The following is a 15,517-nucleotide window of genomic DNA, read 5'->3' as shown; positions in this document are numbered from 1 at the left end:
CTCAGTCGAGGAAGGGAAGTCGCCATCTGGAGTCAGGGCAAAAGGGAAGAAACAGCTGATGAACGAACGGGTGGGAACGTTCCCATCTTATGTAAGGGCAAGAAGCTTCCCGCTGGGCTGTAGCGGCCATTTTGAATATTGGCAAGAGCGTGGTCTGCCACGGTTGGCTTGTTCCTCTCTAGAAAGCGCTTCTGCTTTTCACCAATTTTCCAGTGTTATTGCGGAAATAGTTCTAATAAGGCCTCACGTTACGAGCATGAGGCTTGCTTAGCCTTTGCGGAGGCTATAGGCCACTTGGGCCGGCTCAAGTTGGAGAAAGCCGGATCAGGACCAGAGATTAACTGACATTCGGACACAAGGCTTTGGGCTCAGTTGCTCCTTCCCCAAATCAGGAATCCAGCTCCCGCAGTGTAAAAACCGTTGCTGCTGCTTCTTAAAGCACTTTTAAACATTACAGAATTTAAAGCAGCGTTTCTCAGTCTCAGCAACTTTAAGATGCGTGGACTTCAGCTCCCAGAATTTCCCAGCCAGCTGCAAGACTGAGAAACCCTGACTTTGAGAGGGGCTTACAAATGTCCACACTGTATTTCAGGCAACACGCCAGGCCAGGTTTAACCATGATTTGTTAAAGAACTCCTGCCTGTTTGCATAGAACAATGCATAAACCATGGTTTTCAACCCACAATGGCAGGGTTTATACAACCTGCTCATCTACAGACCAGCAACTACAATGATGTGTGCAATTTCAGTCTCCCGCTCCACAGCCAACACACTGCACGCTCGGATCAAGTTCATACACTGCACCAAGGTCAGCCATGGGTTATTTAACTATGTTTTGATGAACAAGCCACAATTGGCTGGGTTTGCGTGTGTTACAGAAGCTAGGCCAGCATGTGCCTCACATAGCCCAGCATATGGATGCTGAGAATGATGGGGAATCCACTTCCAAGGGTTGTCTCTGTATTTATTGCATTATGACCATTTTTGCTCATTTTTCCATATAAATCCATTCTTAGGAGCATCTCTGGAGGAGTCCTAAATCACTCAGGGGTGACAGACACACTTGAAGAGCTGAAAGCACCTTATAGAGGCTCTCATAAAATACATGCCATGAGATGAAGAATATCCATTCACAAAATAGCAACCCTGATTGAGAGAGTCCCTTAGAAACAATCACTTCCTAGAAGGCAAGCTAGGGAAGCTAAATGAAAAATACCCTGGGGAAAAAAATCCAGTAAATTGAGAACAAGGTAAAGATGACGGCTGGGCTCCAACGTCAAATGCCATATTTGTACTCACAGAGCACAAAAATACCCTTTTCTTTGGATTTTAAACTCTCAGTGCTCAGAAAAACATCTGTGCAAAATAGTCTCCCACCAGGAACAAATGTGCACACAAGCTTGGGATTTAAGGCAAGACAGCACAGACTAGCTACTCTCCTCAGACTGGTGTGATGCAAAATTAATTTATGGAATTCTTTGCTGCAAGATGCTGTGTGTATCCCTTGATCCAAAGCAACAGGGCTCTTCTCTGGATGCCAGTTCTGCTCATGAAGAGATGCCCTAGAACAGTGTTTCTCAACCTTGGCCACTTTAAGATATGTGGACTTCAACTCCCAGAATTCCCCAGCCAGCATGGCTGGCTGGGGAATTCTGGGAGTCGAAGTCCACTCATCTTAAAGTGGCCAAGGTTGAGAAACACTGCCCTAGAAGAATGCTCTCATGCTGTCTTTTCTCTTGAGAAAAGAGGCACAGCCTGAAGAGACAATTCTCCGTGAAAAAAAATTAAAGCCGTTGCTTCTGACATGGGAAAGGTACCTGCATGCAGCAGGAACGGAAATTACGTTAGACAGTACATAACTCCACTCTACTTGGCTCATTCCACTGAACTTGGTGCAATTTTTTTTTTCAGGAAGATGAAGAAAAATCCTTCTGCAGAAGGAATCTAGATAGAAGAGACTTCATTCAAAAAGTCACTTGTGTCTTACTCTTTTGTCTCTGCTGCCTAAAACTGCCAATCCCAAGCAGCTTTCAGATTCTGCCACTTTGCTTTGCTACAGCTGTAGGACAGGCGCACGAATCCTTACAACACACATACATAGGCACCCATTGTACTATCCATTTTCTAGGTAAACAACATTATGCAAAGCACAAAGAAATCGAAGTCATTTGATAAGATACATAGAGAGATGTAGATGGGCCCATAGACACTAACCTCTGTGGCCCTGCCGATGGCTTTGGTCCAATGTTTTTACATAACACACTTTAGTAATACAGAGAAGGTACAAAGTAGATTACCAGCTTCAGCTGTACCTGTGCCACATGCAATATTCCTTACTAGTAGTAAGGACAGTTCTGGAGAATTGGCACAAGTTGGCCAGTACAACCCAAGGGGAACCAAAGCTGAGTTTTACTCCATGTGTGCTCAGACACTATTTTGGGCAAGCTGGGATCTCTAATCAAGACACAGTCCTGTAAGCCACTGTAGTATTGCCTACCTCCCCCCAACTCAGAAGTACGTGTACTATACTGATACACACTCAGGATGCCTTACAACAGCTCCATAAAGTAGATCATTATGAACACTCCTCATACTCCTGCAGACAAAGGCAAAGACTGAGGAAGTCACAGCTGGATGGAGTTGATGAAATCTCCAAAAAGAGAGAGGCAAGAAGTTGAAAGAACAAAAACCACCACGGGCATACCCGTGCATGCATTTATGTACAATCTTTCTGCAAATAAAGAGGGTGGAGGGACAACACGAGAGAGAGGATCAGCTGGCCTACAGGTTCCTGGAGAACAGATGCTGGAAATGAGAAGGGAAGCAGTTCCTTCTGCAAAGTTTGTCCTCTTTCCCTTCCATCAGTCAGCCCAGCAGTTCAGCCTAGAGCAGATTCTGGAAGCTGAAGCGGGTGCTTGGCCCTCTCTCTTTCCAGACCTATCAGGCGTCTCCTTGCGTCACAAGCATCCAGCTGGGGGAACGGGCGATATGAGAAGGACAGTCAGCTGCCCAGGCTGAATTGGGAAAAAGGGAGGAGGGGCAGGGGCACTGCCACATTTCAGGCTTCTGCTGGAGCCACCAGGGTCATCCAGCGCGTACAGCAGACAGGCATCGGATCCTTCCCCTCTCCTGGGTCACCCTCTGTTTCCAGGTAGGCTCCAAGGCAGTGGCTGTTCTGAGCCCAGCTGGTAAGCCAGCCCAGCTGCTCTTTTTCCATATTCTTTTTCGCGGGGGGCGGGTGGGTTCCAAGTCTCTTGAGCTGTTGGCACTGGACGCAGACCAAGGAACAGAAGTCTTTCTGTGAAAGAGAGATTGGTTGGGAGGGACTAGAAAGAGAAGAGGGGAGAAAGGTAAATGTCAAAGCTTAGACATAGTGGCTGAAACTCCAGGCTGTTTTCTGGGTAGAGAGAGAGTGTGTATACACACACATATGTACAACAGACACAAAAGTCATCTCTCCAAAAACAAAGAAAAATATCACTGAGAGTAGTGATGGTGAGAGTTTGGCTAGTCCACTGGTGGGCAGATGTGAGGAATGCAGTGTAATGACAGACTCCTCAGGGGTTCATTTCTGGTCAATCACCAAAGACTTAGAAATGGCCAGGCTGCTTACAAAGTATCCTGGATTAGGCAGATCTTGGCCTGATCCAACCTTATCCCTTGTGAAGCCAAAGTATCACTTAGCACTTCTCGGTATCGGTTGACGCAGAGCCCCGTGCCTCAACCGTAGGGCGATCTTGAGTGTGTGCTGCCTTTAAAAGTTAAGCATGTGAACCTGACCAAGGGAATTCTAGCAAAAGTTACAACCTGCATAAAACTGGTTAGCTCACCCTAATCTAACTTAATTTGGGAAGTTAGAATTTGTTATGTAAAAGAAAATATGAAGACCAGAAAGAGATAGCCAACAGTGAAGAATTTATCAAGATACTTACCTACAATGCTTTCCTAGAAAGCAGCTGGTACATGTATTTATAAGATTCTTACAGACTGCTTGATGTTTCTGGAGCACGCGCAGAATAAATGCGAGGATCCATTTTAATACCGCCCTCCCCCAAGATATGCTTGTAATATATATCCTGAATTAATTCAGTGCAGGAAGAATCTTCATTGAAAATTACGGAGTATAATCTACCACAGTAGAGCGTTTGTGTAATATTTTATATATATAATTTGTACTAAACACCCACACAAATATATACTGTATATGAATATCTGCAATGATCTGTACAGTAGTTAATCTGTATTAATTGTCTGCTACTGGTAGGGATCATGCAACTAGAATAATTTTATTGGAAGAGCTGGATGCAAATTAAAAACATAATCCTATACCCATTTTCTCCAAAATAAGTCTCATGGAATTCTAGGGGGTCTTCCTCTCAGCTAGATAGCCATAGGATAATTACCTAAATAGGTTGCATAGAGGGCCCCCGGATTTAATGAGACTTAATCAAAATTTGTTTTTTAAAAAATAATTAGGCTGGAGTTCTAGACATACCTTATTTTGTTAAACAAAGTTAGCTCTCCTTTTCAAAACATGTCATTTTGCTAGCTAAGAAAGAACTGAGAAAGGTGGAGGACCGAACCTTGTAACAGCTTCCCAATTAGGTGCCCTTTGGGTGGGTTGGGAGTGCCCCTCCTTGAATACAACAGGAGACCACAGGAGCTGCAGTCTGGGGGGCACCACCTTGGAGAAGAGTTCTTTTCCCAGGCCAGTACACCTTCATATCTGGCCTACCTATTTGGTGAAGAGTTGATTACTTGATGCACCAATTAGCCCGTGCTGAAATTCATAGTTTAAAACTAAAGTCAGGATTTGCACAATGCACTAGATTAAAATAATGCTAGATTATGGCAGTCTTGTGTGAAATCACTCCAATGAGGTTATTTTATGGTTCAGCATATTGTGCCAACCCAGGTTAATTCAGTAACTCATATTTCAGTCTTGTATTTATGAGAACACAGCCTACCTTCCCCCAACGTTTTGTTTGCTGGAACACAATTTGTGTAAGTATGTTAGTTGGGCATGAACTTACATTAAGCACATTTTTTTAACCAGGAATTGCTGAGGCTGAATTCACACATTGTACTCATCTATGCTTGAATGATGGTTTATTGAAAAAGCTACAAGGGCTGGTTTCACCCTAACTCTAAGCCAAAATCAAATGCACTATGCCTAAGCTTAGCACAGTGCCAGTATTGAGGGGAAAAAGTGGGGACATTCAATCTGCTTGTTTAGGCTGGATATACAGACATTCACCCCAAAGCCTTCTCACAGTTACTGCCAAACTGCATTTTTAAAAATAGGATACAGTGGTAAGAAATATCAATCATGCCAAAGTCATAGTTGTAGTACAGTATTAGATTTAATTTTTGTCCTGGTCCTGCAAGCATGCTGGAGTCTAATCTGCAATAGACTCTCAAGAGCCAATTAAGGCATTTAGCAGCGCCCCCCCCCCCAGTCCCTTTGCAGAGTTCTCCATCTGTCATATCCCAAAGCCCACAAATAATAATAGAATAAAATCAGATAGAAGCAAAACGCTTACTTTTTCCTACGAAAGGCATTTATGCATATACAAGCTCTCTATTTATATTTACAGTATTCTGAAGACTTAAATGTTTCAGAGGTTTGTTCTGTGTTCCCCTAGTCTACTACTAAGATATGCTGATGGTACACATCCTACAGTTACAGAATATATACATTTATCTGGAAATAAATCTTACAGAGAGGTTTACCTCTGAGCAGACATTTTTGACTGCATGACATTTGGGTTCACACAAAACAAACCATCATTTAGAAACCATCATAGATAAGCCCGCCTCAACCCAACCACAAGAGTTTTCACTTGACATGCTTATCATCAACTATCATTTAACTAAGTTATACAATTTCCTGTATTTGCATAGTACTGAATTATTCATGTTTGGTAGGTTCACCAACCCTAACTAACCAACATTAAAACTAACCAAGTTGAGCATGGAGTATGAAGGCAGCCATTCTGGTCCATTACCTTACACCATGTTTCTTTTGGCACTGTGCAAATGGAACCATTTAGGTTTGTTAACTATGGATTATGGTTCTGTACATTACAGTATATTTTTCAAGACATGCTATATAGTAGCTCCTTCCATCTCTACCTAAAAGTAAATTCTGTTGCATACACTCAGGGAAAAATGTAATGCCAGAGTGTCCCACAGCATCCATATTTATGTAGAGATTGTATTTACCCCATAGACTTATCCAGAGTTAACTAAACCATGGTTTACTCAATTAAGTCAATGTTCTGTGTTTCTACAACACCCTGATTATGAACTTAACTACATCAGTGTTCCTCAACCTTGGGACCTTTAAGATGGCTTCTGGGACTTCAGCTACCAGAATTCCCCAGCCAGCCAGCCAGCCCATGGCTGGCTGGGAAATTCTGGGAATTGAAGTCCACACTTCTTAAAGGTCCCAAGGTTGAGGAACACTGAACTACATGGACTACATTTATACAATACTTAGTCCAAAATCTGACTGGACTGTTTGTGGTTCACTCTGTAAACTCAGAAAGAGAAGAAAGAACAGCTATTAAACTAAATAAAGCTACCAAAAATTATAAAAATAAGTTTCACAAAACCAACCACTAACTCATTTTAAAAAAAGGCAGCTTTATCCAAAAAAAAAAAAAAAAAAGCATTTTGGGCAGGAGGCAGACCAGAGCAGTCTTCCTTGTGGAAAAGAGAAAAATCCAACAGGAAGGCTCAGATCCTCACAAACCACCCTTCAGATGATGGGTGAGACACAAAGCAGATCTTACCAAACTCACACAGGAACCAGCAGCCCTTCACCTATCCCAAACTTCACCTGAGCATCTTGGCCCAGAGTGCAGGCTAAATACTAGTGCAGTCACATGGTCTGAACAAATTGCTTCCTGCCAGGTGTAGCTTTCCAACAATCTTCAAGGGCAGCCCCACAGAAATTGTATTGCAGTAGCCCAATCTGGGTTTCACCAAAGCAGCGTGACTTGCCTTTGGCAAGTAAAACCCACAACTGGCACCTTCAACATACCTGGTCCAGGAGCAAACACACTCCTGGCCACAGGTGCAATCTGTCCTTCCAGCAGCAAGGGGAAGTCCCATTCTGCATATCTGGTGCCTGGGAGGGAGGGTCACCCCATTGTGAGAAACATTAACACCTGTTGCCTGCACCTCACCTTTCTGTTAAAGCCATAGCTACAGAGGCAAGTAGCAAACATTCCAGCACCCAGCCTGGAAAGGCATTGATGATTTAGTTCTTGTCCTTTTATCCACCCCATCCTATTCTAAGAATGATTGATTGCTTAACCTTCCAGAAACTTGATCTTTATGTCCAGCTCGGAGGGAGGAATATGAGGCACAACTACCTTGGCTATTTCTGGCCTGCCACAAACAGGTCTGTCACCCAGTAGCTTAGCAGTCTCACTCCATTGCCCGGAAGGGGAGGAGGACAGAAACAGCTGAGGAACAGCTGGGGTCTCCATCAGGCAAATGTTCCTCTGTGGAGGGCAGGATTCTCTACATGCTTAATTTGGAGACTGAATGCAGCCTGTCCAAGTCTAAGTCCAGACATGGCAGATTGAGATAGACCCAGCCGGTCTGCATCAGTAGTTGCAAACCACGCCAGATGATAAGCTAGCATATTATATCACATTCCCAGGATTTTGTGAACATCAGATTCATTGATTTGTAGTTCAGTTAACCATGGTAAGGGAACTGTGCAAACATTGCCTGTTATCAGTAGAAGAATCCATTTGAAAATAACCCTGGAAATAGACACAGTTGCTTTAATGAGACAGATGCTGCATTCATGCTCCTGTGTGTTATGAAGCACCTCTTCTGAACTGAACCCAAAGCAAGCAAAAATGAATTAGTTGGCAGAGCTTCATTAGGGCCAGGTACAAATATCATGGTACATTGTGATAATTCTTTCCAAGATTCAACAGTTTTGTATAGATCAGCCTTTCCCGCTTTGGTGCCCTCCAGATGTTTGGTACTTCCAACCTCAGAATTCCCAGGTTTGAACAGGATGGCTGGGAATTCTGGGTGCTGTTGTCAATGGAGCAATTTACCACATGCTTTTAGCAGCTGTGTTGATGTCTCTAGTGGCTTCCAATTAGTTGCCAAGTTATTGTCAAGGTGCTGATTGTGAAATTAATTCATAAGATCCTGAGCAGCTTATGACCAGACTCTCTCTAAGGAATCTCTTGTTTCTATAAAGGTCCACCGAGCTTTATGCTCTGATGATATCCTGTAAACTGCTTTGATTGTTTTTTAATGAAAATGTGCAAAAATATTGTCATTAATAAATCACTCTTGCAGGGCACAGGTTGGAGAAGGCTGGCATAGGCTGGGTAGGATGTGTCTTCCTTGACCAAGCAGCTTCTTCATATAATCTTACAGGCCACCCTTCGCCCCAATGGCCCCCAAGAAGAAGAGCTCCAAAAAGAACAAGCTGGTGAAGAGAGACACTCCTATTAATGTCACCCTAGCAGAAGATCCTTCTCTTGACATTGACCACCATCATCAACTGGACAGTTTGTTTGAAAATGGCTCAGATGGTTTCCTCTGCACTGCCACGGAAGTCACAAATCCAAACCATGGAACCAACATGCTGATGGAGATGAGTTCTATGCAGCAAGAGCATTGTCTTTGCGATCTCACAATTGCTACCAAAACCAAATCGTTCAGAGTTCATAAACTGGTTATGTCCTCCTGTAGTGAATATTTCAAAAACCAGCTGAAAAAGAACCCCAACCTTCAGCAAGTGGACCTCAATGACATTTCTTCCTTGGGCTTGGCCACTGTCATCTCATATGCATACTCTGGAACGTTGAGTCTTTCCCTGTACACCATTGGCAGTACCATTTCCACCGCCAGCCACCTGCAGATGTCTGCACTGCTCAGTATGTGCTCAGATTTCCTCATCCGGGAGATGAATGTGGAAAACTGGATGTATATTGCCAATATGGCAGACACATACAATCTCAGTCAGGCTAAAGAGGCTGCCAGGAAATTTATCCGGGAACATTTCCTAGAGTTCTCTGATACTGAGCAGTTTTTGAAACTTACCTTTGAACATTTGAATGAATTGCTGATGGATGACAGTCTGGAGTTCCCTAGCGAAGTGGTGGTCTTCCAGATTGCCATGAAATGGCTTGAATTTGATGCCAAGAGAATCAACTATGCAGCAGACCTCCTGAACAATGTGCGGTTTGGCACCATCCCGGCTCATGACTTGATCAATTATGTCCAATCTGTTCCATGTATGATGCAGAACCCAGAATGTCACAAACTTCTGGTAGATGCTATGAATTACCACTTGCTTCCTTATCAGCAAAATGAACTTCAGTCCAGAAGAACCAAAATTCGAGGGAGCCAGAAAGTGCTGCTTATGGTTGGGGGGCGGCCGTGTTCTGCAGAGAAAGCCCTCAGCAAAGACGTGAGCTACAGAGATCAAGAAGGGAACTGGAATAAGCTGACAGAGATGCCCACCAAATGTTTCAACCAATGTGTTGCCGTCATGGACAGCTTCCTCTATGTGGCAGGAGGTGAAGATCAAAATGATGCCCGGAACCAGGCAAAACACGCAATTAGCAATTTATGCAGGTAATAAAAATACAAAAACAATATCTTTAAGAACAGTGAAGAGGTTTAATATGGAAAGCTGACTTAATGCTGAGCCAGACCATTGTCCCATCTTATGCCACTCTGTCTACTTTGTCAGGAAAAGTCTCTTCCAAATATCGAAGCGAGAGCCTTTCTCAGATCTGCTGCTGTGAGTTGGGAGAGTAGACATTCTGATGCTTCCTTTCAAGACCTTCTGCATGAAATTCATGTACTCTTTTAATAAGTTATAGTCTTCCAAACAGTATTCTTCAAACAGTTGAAACAACCTTGTATTTAATCAGAATATTGATGCTACTAGTCCAACCCTGGGCACCCCAGATGTTTTGTACCAGAATTCCTATCCATTCAGTGTCCGCACTGGGAATTGGAGGGTTTTCAGTCCAATATTTCAGGACTGGAGAATGCTAGCTAGTCTATCAGTATCCAGTAAGCTAGTTAAAGAGGCAGTTGGGCCTTCAAAGTGAGTTAAGACAGAAACCAGTATGTAGAGCTGCAGCTGCTTTCCAGCAACCAATAAGCCACAGCTGGTGGAAGTCAAGGACTTAGAAGACTCAGCTGGGCAGATCAAAGCATTTTGTTCTAGAAAAACCTTCTCCTACCTGGGGTGCACCAGCTATATAAACATGTTTCTCTTGAGTTGAGATCAACTCCTGGTTATTATATGGACACTGGATCCATACAGTTTTCTTAGTACAGCTATGGGAATGGTTTGCTTTTCCTTTCTTCCAGAGTTGTTTTTCAACTTCTATGTCTAGCTTATAGCTTGGGGATTAGCCTGGCAGTCTCACAACCAAATGCTATCCAGGTCTAATATTGGTTAGGTTTGGGAGGATCAGCCAAGGACAGCTAGGGACTGATACCTGCTGGTGCCCCTCCAGAGGTACTGGAGTAGAATTGGTCATACAGGGTGGAAGGTCACCCAACAGATTAGGAGGACATCTTTACAATATGTATTTGTTATAAACATGTGTATGCAGCCTCATTCAATTGAGTCTTATCCAGTTTTTGTTTCCACATATGTTCTTGCACATGCAAGGGAGACATACCCACAGACAAGGTTCACATATCACCACTAGTCATGGTTTGGAACATGTATTATATGTCTGTTGAATAAGCTACATTTGAGTAGATTCAATTTGTAAGCCATGTTTTACAGACCACTCTAGTTGGGTTCATACATACTCATGAACAACCAAACAAACCACATTATGATTTACCATATTATATTTAATGGACCAGGCCAATGAATGTTTCCGATGTAAAGTCAGATCGTTGTTTAATCATGGTTTGTTACAGAAAATAGTGGCTGGGTTCATCCAATACACTAAACCAGCAGCATCTGGTAGGGGCAGGCGGGGCAAAAGAAACACAAGATGGTGACTGTGGCCATATGATTGCAGCTCCAGGGAGCATTTTTGATCACACAGCCATCCTCTTGCATTTTTTGACCAGTCCCCCTCACCATCACCACTACATTAAGCAAAATCCAAAAAGACCAAATTATGGTTTAAACAATATTTGAATATACCCATTTGAGTAGACTTCAGTCTAATTTTTTAAAAAACTGAGAGTTTTAAAGATAATTAAGGAAGTCTTCCAAAGCAGCAACTCCTCTTTTGATGCATTGATTAAAACCAGATTTTTTTCCCTAGATCTCTTCCAGGTGTGTGGACTTCAAATCCCAGAATTCCACAGCTAGCATTGATGAGAATTCTGAGAGTCAAAGTCCACACACCTGGAAGTTGCCAAGGCTGGGAACCACTGTCTTGATACTACAAGGATGCCTTGTTTCCTGGGTTCCTAAGACCCACATTGGGTGGAATTCATCTTTTGTGTCCAGGGATGTCTGGGGAGGGGGTCAAAAAAATCAAAATGGCGCCTTCAACCATGCAATTGAAGCTCAGCCCCTTTTCACATGCATTGCAACACATGTCAAAAGGGGCTGGCTTTGATTGCAGAGTTATGCAATCTTGACTTTTTTGACCCTCTCTCCCTACATCCTTCCCAAATCAGTGCTCTCCTCCTATGCTGCTGGGGTCCCATGCCACGTTTCATTCCTAGAATCCCAAAATGATACCACCAAATCCTCAAGCACAACCCTTCTCTCTCTCCACAGGTATGATCCACGATTTGGCACTTGGCTGCACTTGGCTAGTATGGCCCACAAAAGGACTCACTTCAGCCTCAGTGCCTTCAATGGGCACCTCTATGCCATCGGAGGCCGCAACGCAAAAGGCACCTTGGTCTCTATTGAATGCTACGTCCCTTCGGCCAACAGCTGGCAAGCCAAAGCCAACATGGAGCTGCCACGCTGCTGCCACGCCAGCGTGGTCACCGACGGGAAGATCCTGGTGACTGGGGGCTATGTGAACAACGCCTACTCCCGGACCGTCTGCAGCTATGACCCTGCCCTGGATTCTTGGCGGGACTGTACCTGGCTGAGCAGCCCTCGAGGTTGGCACTGTGCTGCCACGTTGGCTGACCGGGCCTATGTCCTGGGGGGCAGCCAGCTGGGCCCCCGCGGGGAGAGGGTTGACGTCATTCCAGTGGAGTGCTATAACCCCTCCACCAACCAGTGGAGTTTCATGGCCTCCTTGACCACTGGCCTGAGCATGGCAGGGGTGGCCACTCACAATGGGCAGATCCTCCTCATTGGAGGGTGGAATGAAAGCGGGAAGAAATACCAGAAGGTGATTCATGCCTTCAACCCTGATCTGAATGAATGGACCGAGGAAGGGGAGCTTTTGGAAGGTACCGTGGGGGTGTCCTGCTGTACCATTGCTCTTCCTCACTCGAACACCCGGGGCTCTAGAGCTAGTTCGGTGGCCTCGGCATCCGTTAGCATGTAAAAGGAGCTGGCTGAGATGGCAAAATGGGTCCTGGTGGCTTGCTGAATCAGGAGCTTCACAGGAAAGGTGAAAGATCCATTGAGTTTGCTGAAGAGAGGTGTCACTGCACAAGCTGCTGTGGGTTATGGGTTCATGTCCCAGTAATAACACATTTCTGATTTACCTGTGGACCTTTTCACAACTCCTTTGGGGAACTGAAAACTGAAACATGTCCAGACGTGACTCATCCGATGTGAATGTACTTCACTTCTGCAAGCAACATCCCTGTCTCATAAGAGCTTAATCTGAAATCTTCTCCCCTCCTCCCCAAGATTGCCTCTACTTTTAAAGGTTCGGGTAGCCTTTGGGGCCTCTTTTCAATGAATTTTGTGGCTGGCCTCTTGGATACCTCAGCCCTTAATTAAAGGCAAGCTACACTGTGTTTCTTTTGAAGTCCTCTAGCCCATTTTTAAAGAATGATCAGCTCATCTGGGCAATGCTGCTATTCTGTGAAAAATTTACCAGCTTGCCCCTTCGTGCATGTTCACACAACTTACTTAGCCGCTCTGAACAGTTAACAAGAATTCACGCCATCATTTGCTTCCCTGGGCCACTGACGTGTTTTTAGCTAAACCTTTTATCCAAACTCAGAGCTGCTATCATTCTGTAGCAGGAACCAGAATTTCAGACCTAAGATGAGTCGTATCTTTATTCACCCAATGTCCTTAAACGGACCAAGCCATGACCTTGCAAATACTAAGAATGGTGAGGGTTACAGTAGCCTGGTTAACTTCCTGTGGTTTAGCTCATTTGGCTATTTTATGGTTCAATGCCTCTGTCATGTTAACTAGAAATGGCTGCTATTCTGGGTAAGGTGTCGAGTAAACCACAAACCGCAGTAGAGGCAAAGAGAAGAGAGATGTCATTAACCAAGCAGAGAAGTTTGATGTCACGTGAATACTTCCAACCTCCAGTCCTACTTCTGTACGTGACTAAATTAGGGAGGGAGAATCCATTACTTCTACTTGTTGCTGAACTACAGATCCCAGCAGCCCCAGCCACATGGCCACTGAGACAGGCTGAGCTGTATTTTAACAATATTTGGAGGGCCACAGGATTCCCACACCTGGACTAGGAGACACAGTGCTTCAAATACAATCCCGTTTCTACGCTGAACTGTAAAGGACTATGAAGAATTGTTCATTTACACAATCTTAGCAGCCATCTGGGACCCCCAGTTTAGCTGACATTTAAGACCAGGGTTTCTCAACCTGATCAACTTTAAGATGTGTGGACTTCAACTCCCAGTGCTGGCTGGGGAATTCTGGGAGTTGAAGTCCACTCATCTTAAAGTTGATCAGGTTGAGAAACATTGTTTTAAACCAAGCAGAGCTCTTTGTTCACCCCGATTCCCTCTAAAGGTACTGGGGAAACAATTTGGTTCCAGTTAGCATACATATGGGCCAGCGTGGTTGGGACTGATGGGAGGGCTGCATGCTGTCAGGTTGCATGGGTCCTAAATCATAGGTAGTTCAAACAAATGGCTTAGTAGGATAGGTGAACTCATAAGGCTGAGAGCTTGAAAGTTGCTTCCAGTCCTTAATTTGGGGTGGGGTGGGGAACGGTGGCTTGAGTTACACATCACTTTGATTTTACTGAATAATCCCTAATAGGCTGGATTCACACTGCACTATGGAAGCTAGAGGTTGGTTTATACATGTATCATATCTCAGTGAGACTTCTGTAACCAACATTATTTGCCATCCTGCATGGGGGCAGTTGTGGTGACATCAGTGCAAGAATTTACAAAAAGCAAAAGGTAAAAATTAAGGAATAAGACCAAGAAGGGGAAAACAAAAGAACAGAGATGTGTCATATGCAATTAGTAGAACAGGAAAGTCAAGCATTTATTGTGTGTTTAATCAAGTCTGCTGAGATTCAGATACTACAACCTGGTTCATACCTGCTAAGCCATAACACAATCTGGCTTTAGTCTTCCATGTTGCAAGCCAAGATAGATTTAGATTGCTTAAAATGTATTGCGTACAACAGGCCAACATACTTCTTCCATTCATACCAAGCAAATTTTAACAATTGTGTTCATGCAGCATGGATATCCAAGGTTAACCATGGCTTAGTCAATTGACCTGATTTTCTGGTTTGGCTCAACACATCAAATGATTAACAAAAACTAGATACAGTGAGGTGTCTAATTTGTGGTTCTGTGCTGTATGAGCTCACAACGTGCCCCATTTCTGAGAAGAGCATTGTTTCTTATCAGAAGCCCCATCCTCAGCCGTTCAGGAAATGCACGAAAAAAGCATGTTGTTGGTTATTTGAGAGCCTCCTTTATTTAAAGACATCTGCACTCACGCTGGTCAGTTGAAACAAATGCATTCCACATTTCCTGTTAGCTCATTTAGGCCTTTCATCGCCAAAATAAAACAATGACCTTTTGCTGCACAACCTGAGTTTCTCAAAACCTAGCCCACAACAGAGAATCACCCATTTTCAAGAAAGGGATGTTGCTGGAGGACAAATCAGGAGGGAAGTCAGGAACCAGTAATTGCAGGCTAGGTGCAGCAAATGCCCCCAGCGCGCATAGGGTGTTTATACGATTTGGACACAGGGGGATAACACACATGTACAGCTGAGGAAGACATTTGTTAAGCTTAAGACTGGTCTTGAGAGGTTGTTGTCAGAGAAGGCACAAGCTTTTCCTCTGAGTTAATAGACGTGCCTAAGCATGTCTTAATAGACAGATGAGGCTCCGAAATACCAACCCAAGTGATTCACTTACATAGCGCAGTCTATCATCTCCAAGCAAGGCTCAAACTCTTATGCTCTGCCAGTCTGTGAATGTACCTCTCTTGAAAGTATTCTGGGAGCAGCTGCAAGAAGGGGAACTTATTGGAGCAATAGTACAGGGAAACAGCCTCCATACAGGGAGGAAGAGGAGCAGGAAGCTCTGGGAAGACAAACCACTCCAAAAACTAATCAAAATAACCTGAAATTATGCAGCTAAAATTACTAACATTACAAAA

General features: G+C 43.9%; 1 protein-coding gene across 5 annotated transcripts; it reads left to right on the top strand.

Moving 5' to 3' along the window:
• Positions 1 to 2,996: 2,996 nt before the first annotated feature.
• LOC103065973 (kelch-like protein 31) lies at positions 2,997 to 15,028 on the top strand. Of its 5 annotated transcripts, none has more exons than XM_025168117.2 (4): positions 3,000 to 3,151; positions 4,941 to 5,004; positions 8,419 to 9,624; positions 11,762 to 15,028. In XM_025168117.2, the coding sequence occupies exons 3-4, from the start codon at positions 8,435 to 8,437 to the stop codon at positions 12,492 to 12,494; spliced, it is 1,923 nt and encodes a 640-aa protein (XP_025023885.1). In that variant the 5' UTR covers positions 3,000 to 3,151; positions 4,941 to 5,004; positions 8,419 to 8,434; the 3' UTR covers positions 12,495 to 15,028. The 5 variants fall into 5 exon arrangements, with proteins under 5 accessions (XP_007430567.1, XP_025023885.1, XP_025023884.1 ...); XM_025168116.2 differs by having other exon boundaries at positions 3,001 to 3,151; positions 8,338 to 9,624; XM_007430505.3 differs by lacking the exon at positions 4,941 to 5,004 and having other exon boundaries at positions 2,997 to 3,151.
• Positions 15,029 to 15,517: the final 489 nt, after the last annotated feature.

Source organism: Python bivittatus, unplaced genomic scaffold (assembly GCF_059951505.1).
Source record: "Python bivittatus isolate LINGU-HERP-01145 unplaced genomic scaffold, Pbiv_v1 ctg000260_np1212, whole genome shotgun sequence".
NCBI lineage: Eukaryota > Metazoa > Chordata > Lepidosauria > Squamata > Pythonidae > Python > Python bivittatus.
This window is presented reverse-complemented; position numbering and strand designations above follow the sequence as displayed.